This window comes from Xyrauchen texanus, chromosome 46, assembly GCF_025860055.1.
Source record: "Xyrauchen texanus isolate HMW12.3.18 chromosome 46, RBS_HiC_50CHRs, whole genome shotgun sequence".
NCBI classification, from domain to species: Eukaryota; Metazoa; Chordata; class Actinopteri; order Cypriniformes; family Catostomidae; genus Xyrauchen; species Xyrauchen texanus.
The window spans coordinates 14203165-14222089 of NC_068321.1; the positions used below are offsets into that span (position 1 = coordinate 14203165).

An 18925-nucleotide genomic window follows, 5' to 3' on the forward strand; every position below is an offset into this window, starting at 1 on the left:
CATGCCTATGTAAAGGGTTCTCACTCTTTCTTTGTTTCAGTCTTCTGATATTTTTTTGCAAGAGCAGTATCGTCTATGAGAATCTCAGCACAGGAATTGCTTTGAGTTCAGTTCACTTTATTTCCACAGAGCAGTTCTTTGTGAGCCCAACTCTGCAGGGTCACTTTATATATAGCCTATACATCTGTGATTAAATAATAAAATAATACAAAAACTCATTCACCTCGATCCATGATTTATATATCAGTGATTATTATCATTATTATAAATATTATATATTGTTTTTAGATAAAACATTTTATTAGTAATTTTCCACCTGATGTCATAGACGGCTACTTGCCTGACGTTAAATGGAAAGGTGGTTATATATGATTAATATTATTTTTTTTGAACACTGTTTTTTAAATAAATGAATTTAATTTTCAATGCAAAATCACTAAAGCAAGAATATTCACTGATCATTCAGCCAGGGGGCTGACAATGTAATTGGATATTGTGATTTTTTTTATGTATTTTTTTATTAAAATATCGTGAACATATTTCTTGCATATCACCTAGCCCTAGGAGGGAACAAAACAAATGTATTCACACACATTCAAAGTCATTACCCTTCCGAAGCAGCTAAACTGTGTCCTGGGATGAAAGGTAATAAAACATCAACATTAAACCAGCAACAACCCACAGAAAGTGATGTATTTGCCTGGACAACGAAATACCTGACCAGTAGCCCATGATTTGAGAGAATGCATGGATGAAGTAGGTTCTTTGCCAAAGAGATGTTGCCCTTCACAACTGTTGAAAAGCCATCTTTCAAAAATCATCTAACCAGCGTTATTACCTGTGTTAGTCGGTTTGAACATGAACACCGCACCGGTGTGAAAATTCTGATATTGCGGCAAGTCTGGCGTGCACTATGCCTCCCTGAGCAAGCATAACTAATTATTGTATTATAAAAATAATACAATGGTACCGTAAGATAAAACCACACATTGGCGTTTTAAAGAAGGCTTATTTGCACAGATTAAAAACTCAAACATGCCTGAATAGCTTCTCAGTATTAGTCCATAATCTCAGGGGAGCCATTGAATTTGTAAAAGGATTTACACTTTCTAAATTTAGGCCCATTTAGAAAGTGCTAGAGAAATGATGTTGATGTGAATCCTTGAATATTTAAATGTTCTAAACCACAATGTGCCTTTCTTGTCTGCATATTGCATAAGCTGTGCGTGATGTATTCCTGTCCCTCATTCTCAATCTCTCTCTCTCAATTTTAGTAAAAATAAGATCATCTGAGTTTTATGCCATACTTTCATAATTCAACGATACCTTACACTCTCAGAGCATCAGATTTTAGCTCCCAACATTGAAATGGACTTCTCTTGTTCAAAGAGTTCACACTAGCTGGAAATACACTCCAACCACTTTTGATTTCTTGATACAAGTTAATGCATATCTTTCTTCTGAATCGAAAATGAGCTCCCTGACGTGATTGTGGAAAAGTGGTATTTAAGTATACCAGAGAATCAAACAGATATATGCAAAAGCTTTTATCTACACTGGCTTGAAAGCTTGTCCTATTAAGCGTGACAAATATGGAGCCATAAATCATAGAAAAAATTTCATCTTTTGGGTTTTAAAAACTTTATTCAGTCAGAGACGTGTCCTAACAGGTAGAGAACGTGCTCCAGCATGGTGGTGGTTGTGTGGGCTATACGAGTTTGAGTCCAACTTGTCATTTCCCAAACACATTCTGCCCTTTTCCACTAATCGTTTCCTGTTTCCTCTCACTATATCTGTTGATTAAAAAGGGCCAAATAATAATAATAAAAATAATAATGAAAAATAAATCTTTTACCTGCCCCGGCCTTTCTGTGTGGAGTTTGCATGTTCTCCCCGTGTCTGCGTGGGTTCTCTCCGGGTACTCCGGCTTCCTCCCACCATCCAAAAGACATGCAGGCTAGGTTAATTGGTGTCTCCAAAAAATTGCCCTAGGTGTGGATGTGGAGGTGAGTGTGAGTGTATGTCTTGTCTATGTGTGGCCCTGCGATGGACTGGCGACCTGTCCAGGGTGTCCCCTGCCTTTCGCCCAATGTTAGCTGGGATAGGCTCCAGCCCCCCGCGACCCTGTACACAGGATAAGCGGTTGACGATGGATGGATGGATGGAAATCTTTTACCTGGTGAAAAAAGCTTAAATCAGCCTAACATTGTGAGTTTGTCTGTATTTAAAGGTATTTATCATCTGGTCAGGCTGGACAATCAGCTGGCTGTCCAACTAAACCAGCTCAATGTCAGTTTGATCAGGCTGAGAGACCTACTAAACCATCTTAAAGCAGCTATCAAAACTATCAAATCACCTTAGGCTGGTTTAAGCAGTGTTTTTTGCAGGAATAGTACCCTTGCAGGTTTATTTTAACAAAATAACCTGTAGCCCTTTTGTGCCAAAAGTATATTATTTTGTTGTCCGTTTCCTTGTATTTGACTCATGGCTTAAAATGTTATTATGGAAATGATGGTCTTCACTGTTTCTTTCTTTGCCAAAGAATAATTTTGTCAGAGGAGTGTTCTTTGTGTTAGAGGAGTTACTTAAATCTGCTAGCATTAGCTTTTCATATCCATTAGCAATTGAATGGCAATAATAGCCAGAGATTGATATCTAATCAGACCATTGTTACTTCTGATGTGGATAATGCATTGGCTAAATGCTTCTTTATCCCAGCTGACAGTTCAGCTCTTTTGTGATTAACTGAGTCTCTGGAGGCTGCACGCATTAACTGCTAACTGCTGGCTAGGTGGCAGCAACAGTTTTCTTAAATGTCTTGGATGCCTGTTTTGCTTTGTTTTTAATTCCAAAACTTTGAGGGAAGATTGAGTCCTTTTGATATCATTCTGTTGGTGATTTAAAGACAACTGTTTGTCATCTGTTTGTCCACTAATTTGGCAATGAACAGTTGTGACAGGTGTCATGTTGTATTTATTTGCGGTTATGATGGGTCAATGATACTATGCAACTATAAATTTGGACAATTGTACAATTTGTTGGGATATAATAAGACAGTTAGAGCTGTAGCAAAGAAGTAGCACAAGCTTGTGACATGGAGCTGTGATGCTCTTTTAAGTATGCCGGTTCAAGTGTGGCCCATTTCCCCTCTCTCGCACAATACTTTCCTGTGACCCTCTGTAGTCCTTTTCAATAAAGGCACACAAATCTCATAAATCAATTAAAAAGGACAGGTAAGTTTTTAAATGAAAACCAGTTAACAAAATAGTTGTGGTACAAAATTTTTACAAAAGTCTTCTTTAGCTAAAGACATTATTGTTTGTTAATATTACATGGAAGTATACCACCTCAAAATACAGTAGTTTCTTCTGATATCTGATATTTATGATGATTCTGTATAAACTTGATAGTGAAACAACTTAATTCAGAATATCGTTTATACAACGGAATATTTCCAGCTCTCTCAGGAGCATTTTATAATCATTTCAGTCTCCTTGGTTACTGACTTTTCTTATTGATTAAGATCATTAGCGTAATCTGATGACCCCATATGTTACATCTGTGTCACACTATTAGATTAAATCAAATCTCATTATTAATTACTCATCTGATTTATTTTAAACTGTCATTTAAATCTGTAGAATTAATAAGAATGTTACATTAAAATAAAAATAGACTAATCTTAAATGTTAGCCACATTTATATTTTGTAGTCATAAATGACTCGTATCTGATGAATGAACCTTGCTGTTAAATAATAAACTTCTATTTGAACTACATTTACATTTATGCATTTGGCAGACGCTTTTATCCAAAGCGACTTACAGTGCACTTATTACAGGGACAATCCCCCAGAGCAACCTGGAGTTAAGTGCCTTGCTCAAGGACACAATGGTGGTGGCTGTGGGGATCGAACCAGCGACTTTCTGATTACCAGTTTACCAGTTATGTGCAGGGGCGTAGCACCAAATTTTGGGCCCTGGGTACAAACCATCTTGCTGGGCCCCCGTACCAAATATGTATGTATAGAAAACTGACTTCTAAGGGGCCCCCCCTGCCTCGGGCCCTGGGTACTCGGTACCCTTTACCCCCCCAGTCCGACGCCCCTGGTTATGTGCTTTAGACCACTACACCACCACTCCAGTTCCCAGTTCCTTGAACTTGAACTGTTCATTTGTTTTGGGAGTTTCCATTAGTATACAGTAAAGAATGGACTCTGAAGTTCATAGCCCAAACCCTGATTTTCAAAACTGTGTTTAAAATAAGAGTCTTGTGAAATCAGGGACTATTTGGTTGAGAGCTTCAGGGATTGGATTATGATACAGTTGCTAAGCATTTGGCTTGCAAATCCCTAAGTGCTTTCTCGCCCTTTTCTCCCCAATTTGGCATGCCCAGTTCCCAATGCGCTCTAGGTCCTCATGGTGGCATAATGACTCGCCTCAATCCAGGTGGCGAGGACAAATCATGCAAAACACAATAACTTTTGCTCACAAAACTATTTTAAGGGAACACACAAAACTATTGTGAGGGAACGTAAAACTTAGTGTGAGGGCAAAAGCAAATCTATTTTAGAAATTCCTGCCTTGTCTTCTAAGGGGCTCTGTATTACATAAATATTCTGACAGATATTTTTTTTTTATCTCCAGGCACAACGAGACAGCCCAAAGAGGGGGAAGTCCCAGGTGTGGACTACAACTTTGTGAGCATTGAGCGGTTTATGGAATTAGAGAAAAGTGGGGCCTTGTTAGAAAGTGGAACCTATGAAGGTAAGTGAAATTCACTGTTAAATCTCCTACATCTTAAAAATTATAACCTTTTCAAATAATGGTTATATCATACTGGGCTGAAATATGAATTTTCATAAATTTGCTTGACGTTATTGCAGGAAGGAGCCAATCTGTCTTTGACATTGTGCAAAGATATTAAGAAATGGTGCAGTGTATGTCCCCTGAGAGCTGACACTGAGGTGTGTGGACTACTTTCAGTGGCAGGCGCAGGTTTCTTTTCTCTTCATGAGCATAAGAAAAACCTACAGTACCAATGAATCTGTGAGGAAAAGCATCAGAATAGCGTCAGTGGCAGACACATTGAGAACAATGCATGTGAGATGAAACTCACCCCTTAATAGTCATTCTTTTAGAAAATCGGTCCTTTAATGTTGGTGTCACGGGTGTTCTTTCTGTCTCAATTAAACATATTCACACAAAAAATGCAGAGAAGTTTAAATTTTTAGGGGATTTTCTCCCCTTTTTGGAATGCCCGATTCCCAATGCGCTCTAAGTCCTCGTGGTGGCGTAGTGACTCGCCTCAATCTGGGTGGCAGAGGACGAATATCAGTTGCCTCTGCATCTGAGACCGTCAATATGCGCATTTTATATAACAGCGGAAAGTATTTTAACATAGAAAAGAATTATACACTTCAGCTAAATTTAGTCCACTCCCAGTCTTTGATTTTGGGTCACTGTCATTTAAATGAAGCGCTATGAACTTCACCCTCCTGTGTTCTTGTCCCCACAGACCTGCAAATGAATTCAGAAAGCCTGTGCCATACTCACACACCCGTGCTCAGTTTTTAATCATTAAACAGATTTCCCTGGATACACACGATTTCTTTTCAATCTCGAATAAAACGATTGGGTTTGCAGATGAGCGACGGGGCTATAACAGCAAGGATCACACACAGAAAAAAATAACTCAAGCAAAGTTATTGAAAGTCAGACTTCACAGTTTTGCATGCCAAGTAGCTGTGAAAGATTGTTTTGACTGAGATTTAATGTGACACCAAGTAAGGCTGGTTAACACCTGCCACCTCATAATACGATACGTATTGCGATACATATGTAACGATTCAATATATCACAATATGCCATGATACATAAATCACGATTAGATATATCATGAATATCACATTCAAATTAATTTGGGTATATTACAGTTATAATGTCAGTTTTGTATTTACATACAGTATGAAATAAATTATCTATCTGCTAATGCTGTTATTAATTATACAGGGGAGCTTCTGACTTTGTTAGAAGTAAATTATGGAAATATTTGTTTTAAAAAATATATTTTATCATTAATTCTTTATCATTGTAATCACATTTTAGCTTTTTTAAAATATGCAAACTCCATGTATTCCATCAAACAATTTTATGAATTTAAATTTCATATACAGTATTATATTTCATATATTGTTAAATTTGTGTTGTTTACAAGCCTAATTTGTACAATTTACAAGTATTTACATTGATATGTTGGACAAGTGCTAAAATGGTACTGTCTCTTTAAGAAGCATCAGGGACTTTGTCAGTGTTTTGGTTGAATGGTGTTACAGCATCCTTGCTGATGTGTGGTTAGAATTAGGGCTGTCAATTGATTACATTTTTTAATCGAATTAATTAAATGGTGTCCAGATTAATTAATCGTGATTAATCGCATATACAAATATTTGCTGAAAAAGCCCCTCATATAACAATAATTAAATACATAATGATGAAATAATTATACATAGTTATCTTTAAATATTAAAAATTATATATATATATATATATATATATATAATAAAAAATATTCAGATAATGCATTACATTCTTGCAGCAGAAGAGTTCATCATTGATACAAAAAGTGGCTTTAGAATACAATGTATTGTTTTTACCATATTATTGATCATAAGTCAATCATTGGCATACAGTTCACAGCAATCCATTTCACAAATGAATTTGTCAATCAGTTGGAGATTTATTATGAGGGCTTGTTTAAGAACTATCAATGAACACCTGCGTCAGATATTGTTCTTTTTTTTTTTAGAAACAATCCAGGGGTATACATAGCACACAATACAACAGATATATTTTACAATAATGCCAATACATTATATTCATTACATAGTGCAATGGTTTTCAATGCTTTGGAGTTGTTGGAGGTACAAAGAGTATTTAAATAATATATATATAAAAAAAAGTCTCCAAAATACTACAGCGTGGACACATTCCCAAAAAAGATGAGAGGCAGATTAATCTACAGCTTTACAGGAGCAAAGTAGATCTATTTCAGGGAGCATGTTTCTTAAATAAAGATTAACTGGGTAAAAACGGTGTAACAGTTTAAAGGACACCTCCATAACCGGTGATGAAATATCTGTGAGCTAAAGACCATATGATAGAGTGACCACCTGGCTATTGCTCTGTTGCAGGTCAGCAGACCTGATTTTGCGGGACAATGCGGGACACGAGGGAGAGATAACTTACTATTATTGTACTAGGTGAATAAATATTGATTTTATATTAGATGCAGTGATGTTAAATGTTAATGACGGTGCTGTGAATGTCAATCAGTTTGGCATAAGGTCTATGATACAAACAAATTTGAACAGCTCAGTCCTACTCAATGTAAATATAATGAAGTGAAAATAATAATCTAATTGTTAAAAAGCACATTTCCAAATAAGCACATCAATTCCATTATTAAAGTCTAGAAAGATTAAATGCGATCTTAACTGATTTAGTGCATCTTGAATTAAATTATTTTGTCGGATCTGGCTGCTTCGAGTAGGGCCTTCTCTTTCGTTATGACTGTAGAACTCCTGGCAGGTGTAGGTGTTCACTTTCACAAGGAGTTCACTTTTGATGAGGTCCACAGATGCTCAGTTCCTTGTCTCTGTCCACGCAGCGGTCATCTGTGAAAACACCCTCTCCATGAACTCGTTGGTGACAGGAATGCTCAAAGTCAAAGATACTAGAGCTGTCATGTTTGGGGCACTGAACTGCTTCTGCAGAGCTGTCCGTGAAACTTCGGTGGCATACCCTGCACTCTCCTTTTTTAGGGTCACCTGTAACTGGTTTTAACCATGTATATATTTTCTCCAATTCTTTATTATACGAACAAAGACACTTTTTGTTCTCGGGAGCTCCGGACCCATTTTTCTGTTGCAGTTTTTTTTCTCAAGTGTTTTCCCGCTCTGGCAAGAAAAAAAGGCTGTGCATGTTCAGTGTTTTCTTATTAACTATAGTGATTTTGTAATTAAAGGACAATGAAATAAAATTATGCCGAAATAATAATAATAAAGATAAAAAATTATACAGACAAAATTTAAATGCGGGACACTGCTTATGACTTGCGGGACAAAGCTTCCAATTTCGGGACTGTCTCGATGGTCACCCCTGATGGACATTTTTAGATGCAAATGCAAGTAACTGTCATGCAGTTAGAATAAAAGCAATGCGCATTGTAGAGCGCATCGAATAAAAGATCAATTTTGGTATTTTAAGAATCGACATCATGATTTTTCAAACAAAGCTCTCGATTAGCCCTCGTGCCTTTTTAGAGAGTCCCAGCATGTCTGCGAGAGAAATGGACTTTGGTTCAGTCTCTCTAGCGCCTCGTAGAAGCGTCTATGACTGCACTGAGGAACACTGCTTTCAGAGTTTGCTCTTATTTAGACAACCGGCTTCTTCTTTATTGAAATGCTGGACTGTAATGAGACCTTAGTTCATGGGTAATGGAGGAGTCAGGAGACAACGAAGCAGGTTCAAGGTCAGTCTTTTTATTCTCGTTTTTTTTTTAAAACACTCGAGGGTAACCGTCGACAACCAAAGAAAACGTCTTTAAATAAATCAAAGCTCTCAAATCACCTCTGCATCACTATAACGAGAGACAGATGTTAGGGATAATTGTGAACCAGGTGACAAGGCTTACTGCTCTCTCTCTCCCGCAGACTGACACATGACCACTCCCGCCATGCCACATGGACATAATGTGAATTCATGAATAGTTGAATAGAAATATCGATATATGTATCTAAAATTTCGATACAATATCGTGAGAAAAAGAAACGCAATATATCGATATTTGATTGGATCGACACAGCCCTAACACTAAGTCACAAATAAGGAAAGTTTGATTATAAAACTATAAAACTTTAAAGTACTTTGTTGAATGCTCAAGTAGGGTATGCGGAAGTAACATCTATGATTGATCATATACTCTACACACTAATAGTTCTTACTAAGGTTTTTGGAGAATTTGGTGACCGATTTCTCTTTTACGTACTGATTATAATATTCTGACCCATTCGGCTTAATTAACTTCAACTATGTCATTGAAATATGTCTTGATTATAGATAACTTATATGGCACACCAAAGCCTCCAGCGGAACCCACGCAGATGCTGTTTAATGTGACAGACCAACTATTGCCCGGTGCCCGACCCAGTGCAGAGGGAAAAAGGAAGAGGAACAAGTCTGTTAGTAACATGGAGAAGGACAGCATTGAGCCGCCAGAAGAAGAGGAGGATGAGAGTCCTGTTGTCAATGGCAATGGCATCGCCATCACACCAGGTCGTGACCTACAACTGTTATATAGCTTTTATGAATGTCTTCATCATGGTCAATATGACTTATACATTTTGTCTAATACAAGATGTTTCAGGGTACAGTCTGATTGATTACTTAAAAAAAAATTGTTCACCCAAAAAATTATTTTCTTTTATCATTTATTCACCCTCATGTTGTTATAAATCTGTATGAATTTCTTTCTTCAAGGAATACAAAAGGAAGTGGGCCTGGGTAGCTCAGCGAGTATTGACGTTGACTACCACCCCTGGAGTCACAAGTTTGAATCCAGGGTGTGCTGAGTGAATCCAGCCAGGTCTTAAGCAACCTAATTGGCCCAGTTGCTAGGAAGGGTAGAGTCACATGGGGTAACCTCCACTTGGTCGCGATTAGTGGTTTTCGCTCTCAATGGGGCACGTGGTAAGTTGTGTGTGGATCGAGGAGAATAGCATGAGCCTCCACATGCGGAGGATCTGCGGTGTCATGCACAAAGAGCCAAATGATAAGATGTGCGGATTGACTGTCTCAGAAGCGGAGGCAACTGCCTAAAATCTCCATTTGTGTTCCACTGAAAAAAGAAAGTCATACAGGTTTAGAAAAAAATGAGGGTCAGAAAATGCTTACAGTATTTTAATTTTTGGGTTGCTTAAATTGTTCATTTAAAAAAAAAAAATGTGTTACATAACTAGAAAAGATTAGGTTTTGAATTATACTGAGCCATTGATAAAAATTATTCTGTTACTTAAGGCTGTGTGTTAAGTTACATAAATCGTAATTTATTAAAGAAGATAAGGTTATATACATTTTCATTGTATATAAATAACAAAACAAGACTTTTGCGAATTTGAAACTTTTGCCAGTGTATTGAAATTAAGCTTTGTTTGTCATAGCCTATATGTTACCTGTATTTGTATCACATTGTCTAATCCTTTCTAATAATCTACTGTCAAATAAGTTTCTCAGTTAGAAGGTCATCACTGACACCAATTTATTCTCTTTTCCTCACAGAATCAAGCGAACATGAAGACAAGAGTACAGACGCTTCTGGAGATGTGCCCACCCAGTCATGTCCACCCGAAACCCCCACCCTCACCGCCACAGATGCCCCCGAGGAGGAAGGAGAGGCCCCCAAATCCCCACAAGACTCCCAGGAGAATGACGAACTGGGCCCCTTGCCAGACAACTGGGAGATGGCCTACACTGAGAAGGGAGAAGTTTACTTTATAGAGTGAGTGAAATACACTTCTAAGCATTCTTCATAATGATGGAGGTGTAAACATATGGAGGGCTACGAGTTGTCTTGCCCTCATTTGCAGATTGTTATGGATGCCTGAATTATTTATGTGCACCGTATTGAGCTCACTCAGTTGAGTCTTAATGGCCCTTTTGGAAACGATTTGCTCAACTTCAATATACAGTGAGGAAAATAAGTATTTGAACACCCTGCTATTTTGCAAGTTCTCCCACTTAGAAATCATGGAGGGGTCTGAAATTGTCATCGTAGGTGCATGTCCACTGTGAGAGACATAATCTAAAAAAAAAAATCCAGAAATAACAATGTATGATTTTTTTAACTATTTATTTGTATGATACAGCTGCAAATAAGTATTTGAACACCTGAGAAAATCAATGTTAATATTTGGTACAGTAGCCTTTGTTTGCAATTGCAGAGGTCAAACGTTTCCTGTAGTTTTTCACCAGGTTTGCACACACTGCAGGAGGGATTTTGGCCCACTCCTCCACACAGATCTTCTCTAGATCAGTCAGGTTTCTGGGCTGTCGCTGAGAAACACGGAGTTTGAGCTCCCTCCAAAGTTTCTCTATTGGGTTTAGGTCTGGAGACTGGCTAGGCCACGCCAGAACCTTGATATGCTTCTTACAGAGCCACTCCTCGGTTATCCTGGCTGTGTGCTTCGGGTCATTGTCATGTTGGAAGACCCAGCCTCGACCCATCTTCAATGCTCTAACTGAGGGAAGGAGGTTGTTCCCCAAAATCTCGCAATACATGGCCCCGGTCATCCTCTCCTTAATACAGTGCAGTCACCCTGTCCCATGTGCAGAAAAACACCCCTAAAGCATGATGCTACCACCCCCATGCTTCACAGTAGGGATGGTGTTCTTCGGATGGTACTCATCATTCTTCTTCCTCCAAACACGGTTAGTGGAATTATGACCAAAAAGTTCTATTTTGGTCTCATCTGACCACATGACTTTCTCCCATGACTCCTCTGGATCATCCAAATGGTCATTGGCAAACTTAAGACGGGCCTTGACATGTGCTGGTTTAAGCAGGGGAACCTTCCGTGCCATGCATGATTTCAAACCATGACGTCTTAGTGTATTACCAACAGTAACCTTGGAAACGGTGGTCCCAGCTCTTTTCAGGTCATTGACCAGCTCCTCCCGTGTAGTTCTGGGCTGATTTCTCACCTTTCTTAGGATCATTGAGACCCCACGAGGTGAGATCTTGCATGGAGCCCCAGTCCGAGGGAGATTGACACTCATGTTTAGCTTCTTCCATTTTCTAATGATTGCTCCAACAGTGGACCTTTTTTCACCAAGCTGCTTGGCAATTTCCCCGTAGCCCTTTCCAGCCTTGTGGAGGTGTACAATTTTGTCTCTAGTGTCTTTGGACAGCTCTTTGGTCTTGGCCATGTTAGTAGTTGGATTCTTACTGATTGTATGGGGTGGACAGGTGTGATGATGACAATTTCAGACCCCTCCATGATTTCCAAGTGGGAGAACTTGCAAAATAGCAGGGTGTTCAAATACTTATTTTCCTCACTGTATTACGTCTATATTACTTTTCAGCGTTTTGGCGATAGTGTATTTATTATTTTCAATACCTCAATATTTATCCATTTTCCCTCCATCCCTCCTTTTCTTTAAATAAAAAGAAAGCAAAAATCGAGGTTCTAGTGAGGCACTTACAATGGATGAGAATGGGGTCATTTATGTTTTACACTAAAATATTATCTTTTTCAAAAGTATAGCCACAAGACATAAACAATATGCGTGTTGAGATGATTTTAGTGTGATAAAATCACTTACTAACCTTTTCTGTGTAAAAGGTCATTTTTGTTTTACACTAAAATACTATCTTTTTCAAAAGTATAGCCACAAGACATAAACAATATGCATGTTGACATGATTTTAGGGTGATAAAATCACTTACTAATATTTTCTGTGTAAAGTTATAGCAAATTTTACACCTTCATTAGTAGCCAATTAGATAAACATTTTTTAATGCTAGTAATAAAATATGGTTTCAAAAATCTTGTTAAAAATAGTCAAGCCATGTTTACCACACTGTTTTTCACTAAATGAACACAATATTTGGTTATTTTGATGTAAATGCACCAATGCTACATTACTTAGTAATAAAAAGCTATATTTACCACACACACTGGCAGCCAAAAGTTTGGAATAATGTATAGATTTTGCTGTATTGGAAGGAAATTGGTACTTTAATTCACCAAAGCTACGTAAAAAATTATGTAAAAAAACAGCACCATTAAAAAACTTAAAGTCATTTTTTTTATCAAATCTAGACAGGCCACATTTCCAGCAGCCATCACTCCAACATCTTATCCTTGAGTAATCATAATAAATGGCTAATTTGGTACTAGAAAATCACTTGCCATTATATCAAACACAGTTGAAAGCTTAATAATCTTTGTGTTTGTTTTTGAGTTGCCACACTATGAAATAGACTGACATGTCTTAAGGTCAAAAATGGAAAAAATAATCTGCATTCTCTAGAAACTCGTCAGTCAGTCATTGTTTTGAGGAATGAAGGCTTTACAATGCTTGAAATTGCCAAAAAAACTGAAGATTTCATACAAATGTGTACATTACAGTCTTCAAAGACAAATAACAACTGGCTCTAACAAGGACAGAAAGAGATGTGGAAGGTCAGATTTACAAATAAACAAGAGGATAAGTACATCAGAGTCTCTAGTTTGAGAAATAGACACCTCACATCTCCTCAGCTGACAGCTTCATTGAATTATTCACGCTCAACACAGGTGCAGCCTTATGGGAAGAATTGCAAAGAAAAAGCCACTTTTGAAACAGAAAAACAAAAAGAAAAGTTTAGAGAGGGCAAAGAAACAGACATTGGACAACAGATAATTGGAAAAGAGTGTTATGGATCTTAACCCCATTGAGTATTTGTGGGATAAGCTAGACTGTAAGGTGCGTGAGAAGTGCTCAATAAGACAGCCACATCTATGGCAAGTGTTACAGGAAGTGTGGGGTGAAATGTCACCTGAGTATCTGGACAAACTGACAGCTAGAATAACAAGGATCTGTAAAGCTTTCGTTGCTGCATGTGGAGGATTTTTTTTATGAGAACTCTGAAGTAGTTTAAGAAGTTCTGACATTTAAAAAAAATTTGTAATAGTAATTTTTCACGTTATTAATGTTCTGACTATACATTGTGATGCATTTGTGAATAAAAGTTCCAATTTCTTTCCATAAGAGCAAAATCTGTACGTTACTCCAAACTTTTGGCCGCCAGTGTGTGCGTGTGTGTGTGTCTGTGTATATATATATCAATATATATGTATGTGTGTGTGTGTTTTAGTTTTTTTTACAAAATTATTTTTATACATTTAACATTCAGGGAATTGCATTAACATTTTTTAATGATGACTCAAACAAGTCCTTGAATCTGAGAATTAAACCTCCGGTTTGAACCAGTTCATGGAAATATATTAATTTTGAGGTTTTGCAACTGTAATTTAAGGGTATGTCCACACTAATATGTTTCCTAATGTCATTTTTTCCCCCAAAGTATGCGGTATTTGAAGGCGTTTTTGAGAGTTTCCTTTTTCAGAAGTGGGGGGAAAGGCATTCCAATTCTAAGGTTATTAACGACAAATGCAAAATCAATGTGTTTTCAAACTAAAAAGTATTATTGTGTAAATTGCCTAAATCAGTGACGCTGCTAAATCATTTCTGTTTTAACGCTCTTGTACTCGTGAGGAGGTATCGCAAAACTATTCTAATGACATGGATTTCTAGAAACTTGGATGAATAAAATTGCATTATCATTACAATATTCAGATATGCCAGAAACATTATCGTAAATATAACATGAATATTTAATATATCGCCCAGCATTAGTGCATGGTACCATTTTAATTAGGGATGAATTGACTCATTGGATTATGCTGAGCCATGAATCACAAAGATAAATGAATCACCATAAAACTGAATCTAACAGCCAGAGTCACAAAATGAAAGAAAGTGATCTTGAGTGTGAGAGAAAGATGTTTTCCTCCCTCCCACTGTCTCTCTGTCCATAATGAGAAGCGAGGGACTCATTAAAAGCATTGATTGTCATTTTGTTGACTGGAAACCTCACGCCCACTATGACTAAGGTCTCACAGGATATTATGTCTAGAATGTTTTACATTCTAAAGTGAGGCTTGTCCCAATGTTTTGCCAGGATATCGTGCATAGAAATGGATCTGCTTTGGATCATTGAAGAAATTAAAAATCAATGGCATACAGTATTTCACATCTATAAACAGTACTCGCAATATAATAGTGGTATAAAGCCGTGGTGGATTGCAGATCTAGGCTGCGTTTCCCAAAAGCATTGTAAGCCTAAGTAGACCGTTGAAACCATTAGCGCCAGTAGCTTCTAAGATCAACTTAAGCTTGCAATGCTTTTGGGAAATGCAAATAATAAAATTCAAGTATAGGATAGCAATATAAACAGGCTTATCAACTTTTAAAAGGGAGGAAATTTTTTTGTTGTTGTTAGTGTCATAGCAGTGTCCAACCAAACTTCTTCGGAAATTATTATTTTGGCGTAATATAATCTGTCAGTTTGTAACATGCCTAATACTAACAAAATATTTGACCCAGTGTTTGTTGGCTCAAGTGTTGTGCATACTTTTTCTGTTGTTTAAGCATGAACTAAATTGCCATTTTCTTATTTCTCCTATGTCATGGATAATAATAATTTTGCATATTGTTGGGCTATGCCATTCATGGTAAAATTAATACATTTCAGTTTAATTTTAAATATATTTTTGATCTTCTGTATGCTAAACAATTTTGTTACTGTTGTTCTTAACTTAATGTCCAGTGTAAAATAAATGTGGGTCCTGAAGCAAAACTAGTTGAGAACCACTGGTATAAATGTTAATGCACCATCATTTTTCTTGAAATGTGCTTTATTAAGATTAGTGTGTTATTATACCTAACATAAATTGTTACTAAAGCATTGTTTTTCATTATCTTAAGTCACAATACCAAAACGACGTCATGGCTTGACCCTCGACTAGCGAAGAAAGCCAAGCCCCCAGAGGAATGTGAGGAAGATGGTGAGTATACCTACTTGTTAACATGTATGAGAGTGTGTTACTACTTTTATGTTTGGAGGAATGTGATGTCGTGACCTGAACTTGCATTTTTCACTCTGGAGACACAGGCTTGTGAGAGCTTGACATGGATTTTAAGACAGAGATTTCCATTTAGTCCTTAACACAGGATCAGTTTGTTTGTGGTGTCAGGATATGCTCCCAGTGTGGTCTGGGTTGATGTAAAATCTATAACTAATAACTCAAGCTCATAATGATTATAGACACTGTGTTCATGGATGACAGTAGTGCGGAGGCCTGGGTAACTCAGCAAGTAAAGAGACAGGGTAGAGTCATGTTGGGTTAACCTCCTCGTGGTCGCTATAATGTGGTTCACACTCTCGGTGGGGCACGTGGTAAGTTGAGCATGGATGCTGCAGAGAATAGCCTCCACATGCGCTAGGTTTCAACGGTAAGTCACTCAACAAGCCATGTGATAAGATGGGGAGAAATCCCCCCCCCCAAAAAAAAGATTTGTAATGAATTCGATCATCCATCCATCCATCCATTCATTCATCCATCCAAGAAGCATTTTTTCCATTCATTCATTTATTCATTCATTTGTTTGTTCATTCATTGATACTGTAGCCACACATCAATAACCCATTTGTTCTTTCATTTTTATTCATTCATTTATTTGATTGTGCAATCATTCATAAAGATATTCATCCATCCATCACCAATTCTTTCATTAATATAACGTTTGAATTTACTTATTTAATTGTTTGTTTATTGATTCATATAGCCATCAACCCATCCATTTCCATCCAACCTGTTCATTCCTCCTTTCATTGATTCATTTATTCAGCCATTAAGCCATCGATCCTCTGTTCATTAATTTGTTCCTCCATCAGTCCATCCATCCATCCATCCATCCATCCATGTAGCCATTAATTTGTTCATTTATGCACATAATGCACACTTCTGTGAACAATTTTTGTGAAGCCCATAATATTATTTGAATTGGATAAAAACATTTTGTTCGTTCATTCATTCGTTTTATTCATTCATTTATCTGTATATTTATTCATTCATACAGCCATTTATTCATGTATTCGTCATCACTCATTCATTCATTCTTTCATTCATTCGTTTGTTCGATTATTTTTGTTCATTCTTGTTTGTTCGTTCATTCATACAGCCATCTTTCCATCTCCCATAATTTTGTTAATTCATTTGTTTGTTTTTCATTTTTATTCATTCATTTGTTTGTGCAATCATTCATTTAGATATTTATCCATCCATCACCCATTAATTAATTAATTTAATATTTGAATTAATTCATTTATTGAATTGTTTATTCATTGATTCATATAGCCATCCATCCATCCATCCATCCATCCACTTGTTCATTCATTCATTCATGCACACTTTATTGGCCAATTTTTATCAAGCTCATAATGTTCCTTGAACTCTCAAACATTACATAATAACCATGATGTATTCCACAGTATGCCCCAAACCCCTGTTTTTTTGTGCTATTTTCTTATTATCTGGGCTGTTAAACATGCATGCTGGTACTGTGTACCCAAACCTACCATCTTTGAAAGCCTCTGTTGAATTTAATTTAATTGGGCTAGAGAAATCAATATCTCTTTCCACAGGCCTTTTTAGTGCCTCTCTGTGACCTGACAACTAATAATCCTCTCTCTATTAGAACATAGATCGAGGTTTTGCACGTCTATGGAACAAAGTAAGCTCAAATACATATTCATAATTGATTTCTGTTGTGCCCAGTAATTTTTGGTGTGTTAATCATGGCTTCTCCATGCCGTATTTAAAGTTTAAGCATCAATTCCTAATAAAGAATATAATTCAAATATTTGTTAGCTTGTGGCCTTGTGGGGTGGCACAATTTTTCTTTCATCATATATTCACATCTAATGCTAGATTAAAGATTATCTGTATGTGTCATCCTAATTTTGCCTTAAAATGAATGGTAGTCACAACCATCTTTTTTAGCATCACTGTGTAATTTTAAAGGGATGCCTGGGTAATTATGTAACAATGGAATTAATTTACCATTGTTTTCAGGCTCTTAAATGTACTTTGTGCCTGCTAATTGAATGGAACTTTATTAGTTGTTGTTATTAGAGGACACATTTCACAAGACTTAAAAAGACACACATATCGGCACACATGCACACGCATATTTACACTTGTGCATTCTTTGCACTCAAATATACGTAAGCCACTTAGTGAATAAAACTGCCTGAAAAAGAGACTTCTCCCATAGTTGCCATGGCAACTGCTGATGGTGGACCATTGATTTAAGGAGGCTTGAGAAAGATATTTAAGGTGGTCAGGGTTAAATCCTTGTCTGAAAGGAATATTCCGGGTTAAGCTCAATCAACAGGATTTGTGGCAAAAAATGGATTACCACAAAAATGTACTTTGATTTGCCCCACCTTTTCTTTAAAAAAAGCAAATATCTGCATTACAGTGTGGCACTTGCAGTGGAAGTGAATGGGGCCAATCCGTAAACGTTTAAATACTGAGTTTCAAAGTATAGCCACAAGATATAAACAATATGCTTGTTAAAATTATTTTAGTGAGATTTTCTGCATAAATTATAGCCAACTGTACAATTGATTTGACATGAGACGCTTAAAAATAATGAGATGTGTTGCAACACTCACAGGCGTCCATCAAGTAAATGTTGACCAACAGTTTAGTAGTACAGACGGAATGTGACAACATGTCCTGAGTGAACGGCTTCTAATTCAACAAAATTCAGTAAAACAAAGTCAAAAGGCAGTAACTGCATCAACACTCAAAGTAAAATAGCTTCAAAGTTTTTTTATTGTCCAGCCAAATGTGGATTATAAAATAATCTCACTTTTGTTTCTATGAATCTGAAGATAGTTAAACCAAAACCATCTGTCAGAGGACAGGTCATAGTCTATGAGACTTTAAAAACTACATTTTGACAAAATGTGTAGGTACTGCATTTTGCCTTTGCATGGCAGTACATCTGTAACATTGAGAATATTAGTTGGCCCAGCTACATTTTCATTCATTGGCTCTCATTCCTAGCAAGATATGATTATCAAAAGAAAAAGACAGCAAATCCAGCCAAGGTTATGTCAGACTTCTCACTGTTTTCCATTAAGAAAGTGCTGCCATCTGGAGTGTTACTCGCCTTCACTCTCTGTTAAGTCATGCATGTGACACATATAAGAAGCTCATCCTGAATCCTATTGTATGACACTCCATACCT

General features: G+C 36.9%; 1 protein-coding gene across 3 annotated transcripts in view; it reads left to right on the plus strand.

Moving 5' to 3' along the window:
• The window catches only part of LOC127638264 (membrane-associated guanylate kinase, WW and PDZ domain-containing protein 2-like), a 130388-nt gene that overhangs the window by 64115 nt on the left and 47348 nt on the right, over nucleotides 1-18925 (plus strand). For all 3 annotated transcript variants that reach the window (XM_052119711.1, XM_052119712.1, XM_052119713.1), the window contains exons 3-6: nucleotides 4646-4765; nucleotides 9119-9334; nucleotides 10337-10556; nucleotides 15590-15669. In XM_052119711.1, the coding sequence (XP_051975671.1) occupies nucleotides 4646-4765; nucleotides 9119-9334; nucleotides 10337-10556; nucleotides 15590-15669 (636 nt within the window). The remainder of the gene's footprint in view (nucleotides 1-4645; nucleotides 4766-9118; nucleotides 9335-10336; nucleotides 10557-15589; nucleotides 15670-18925) is intronic.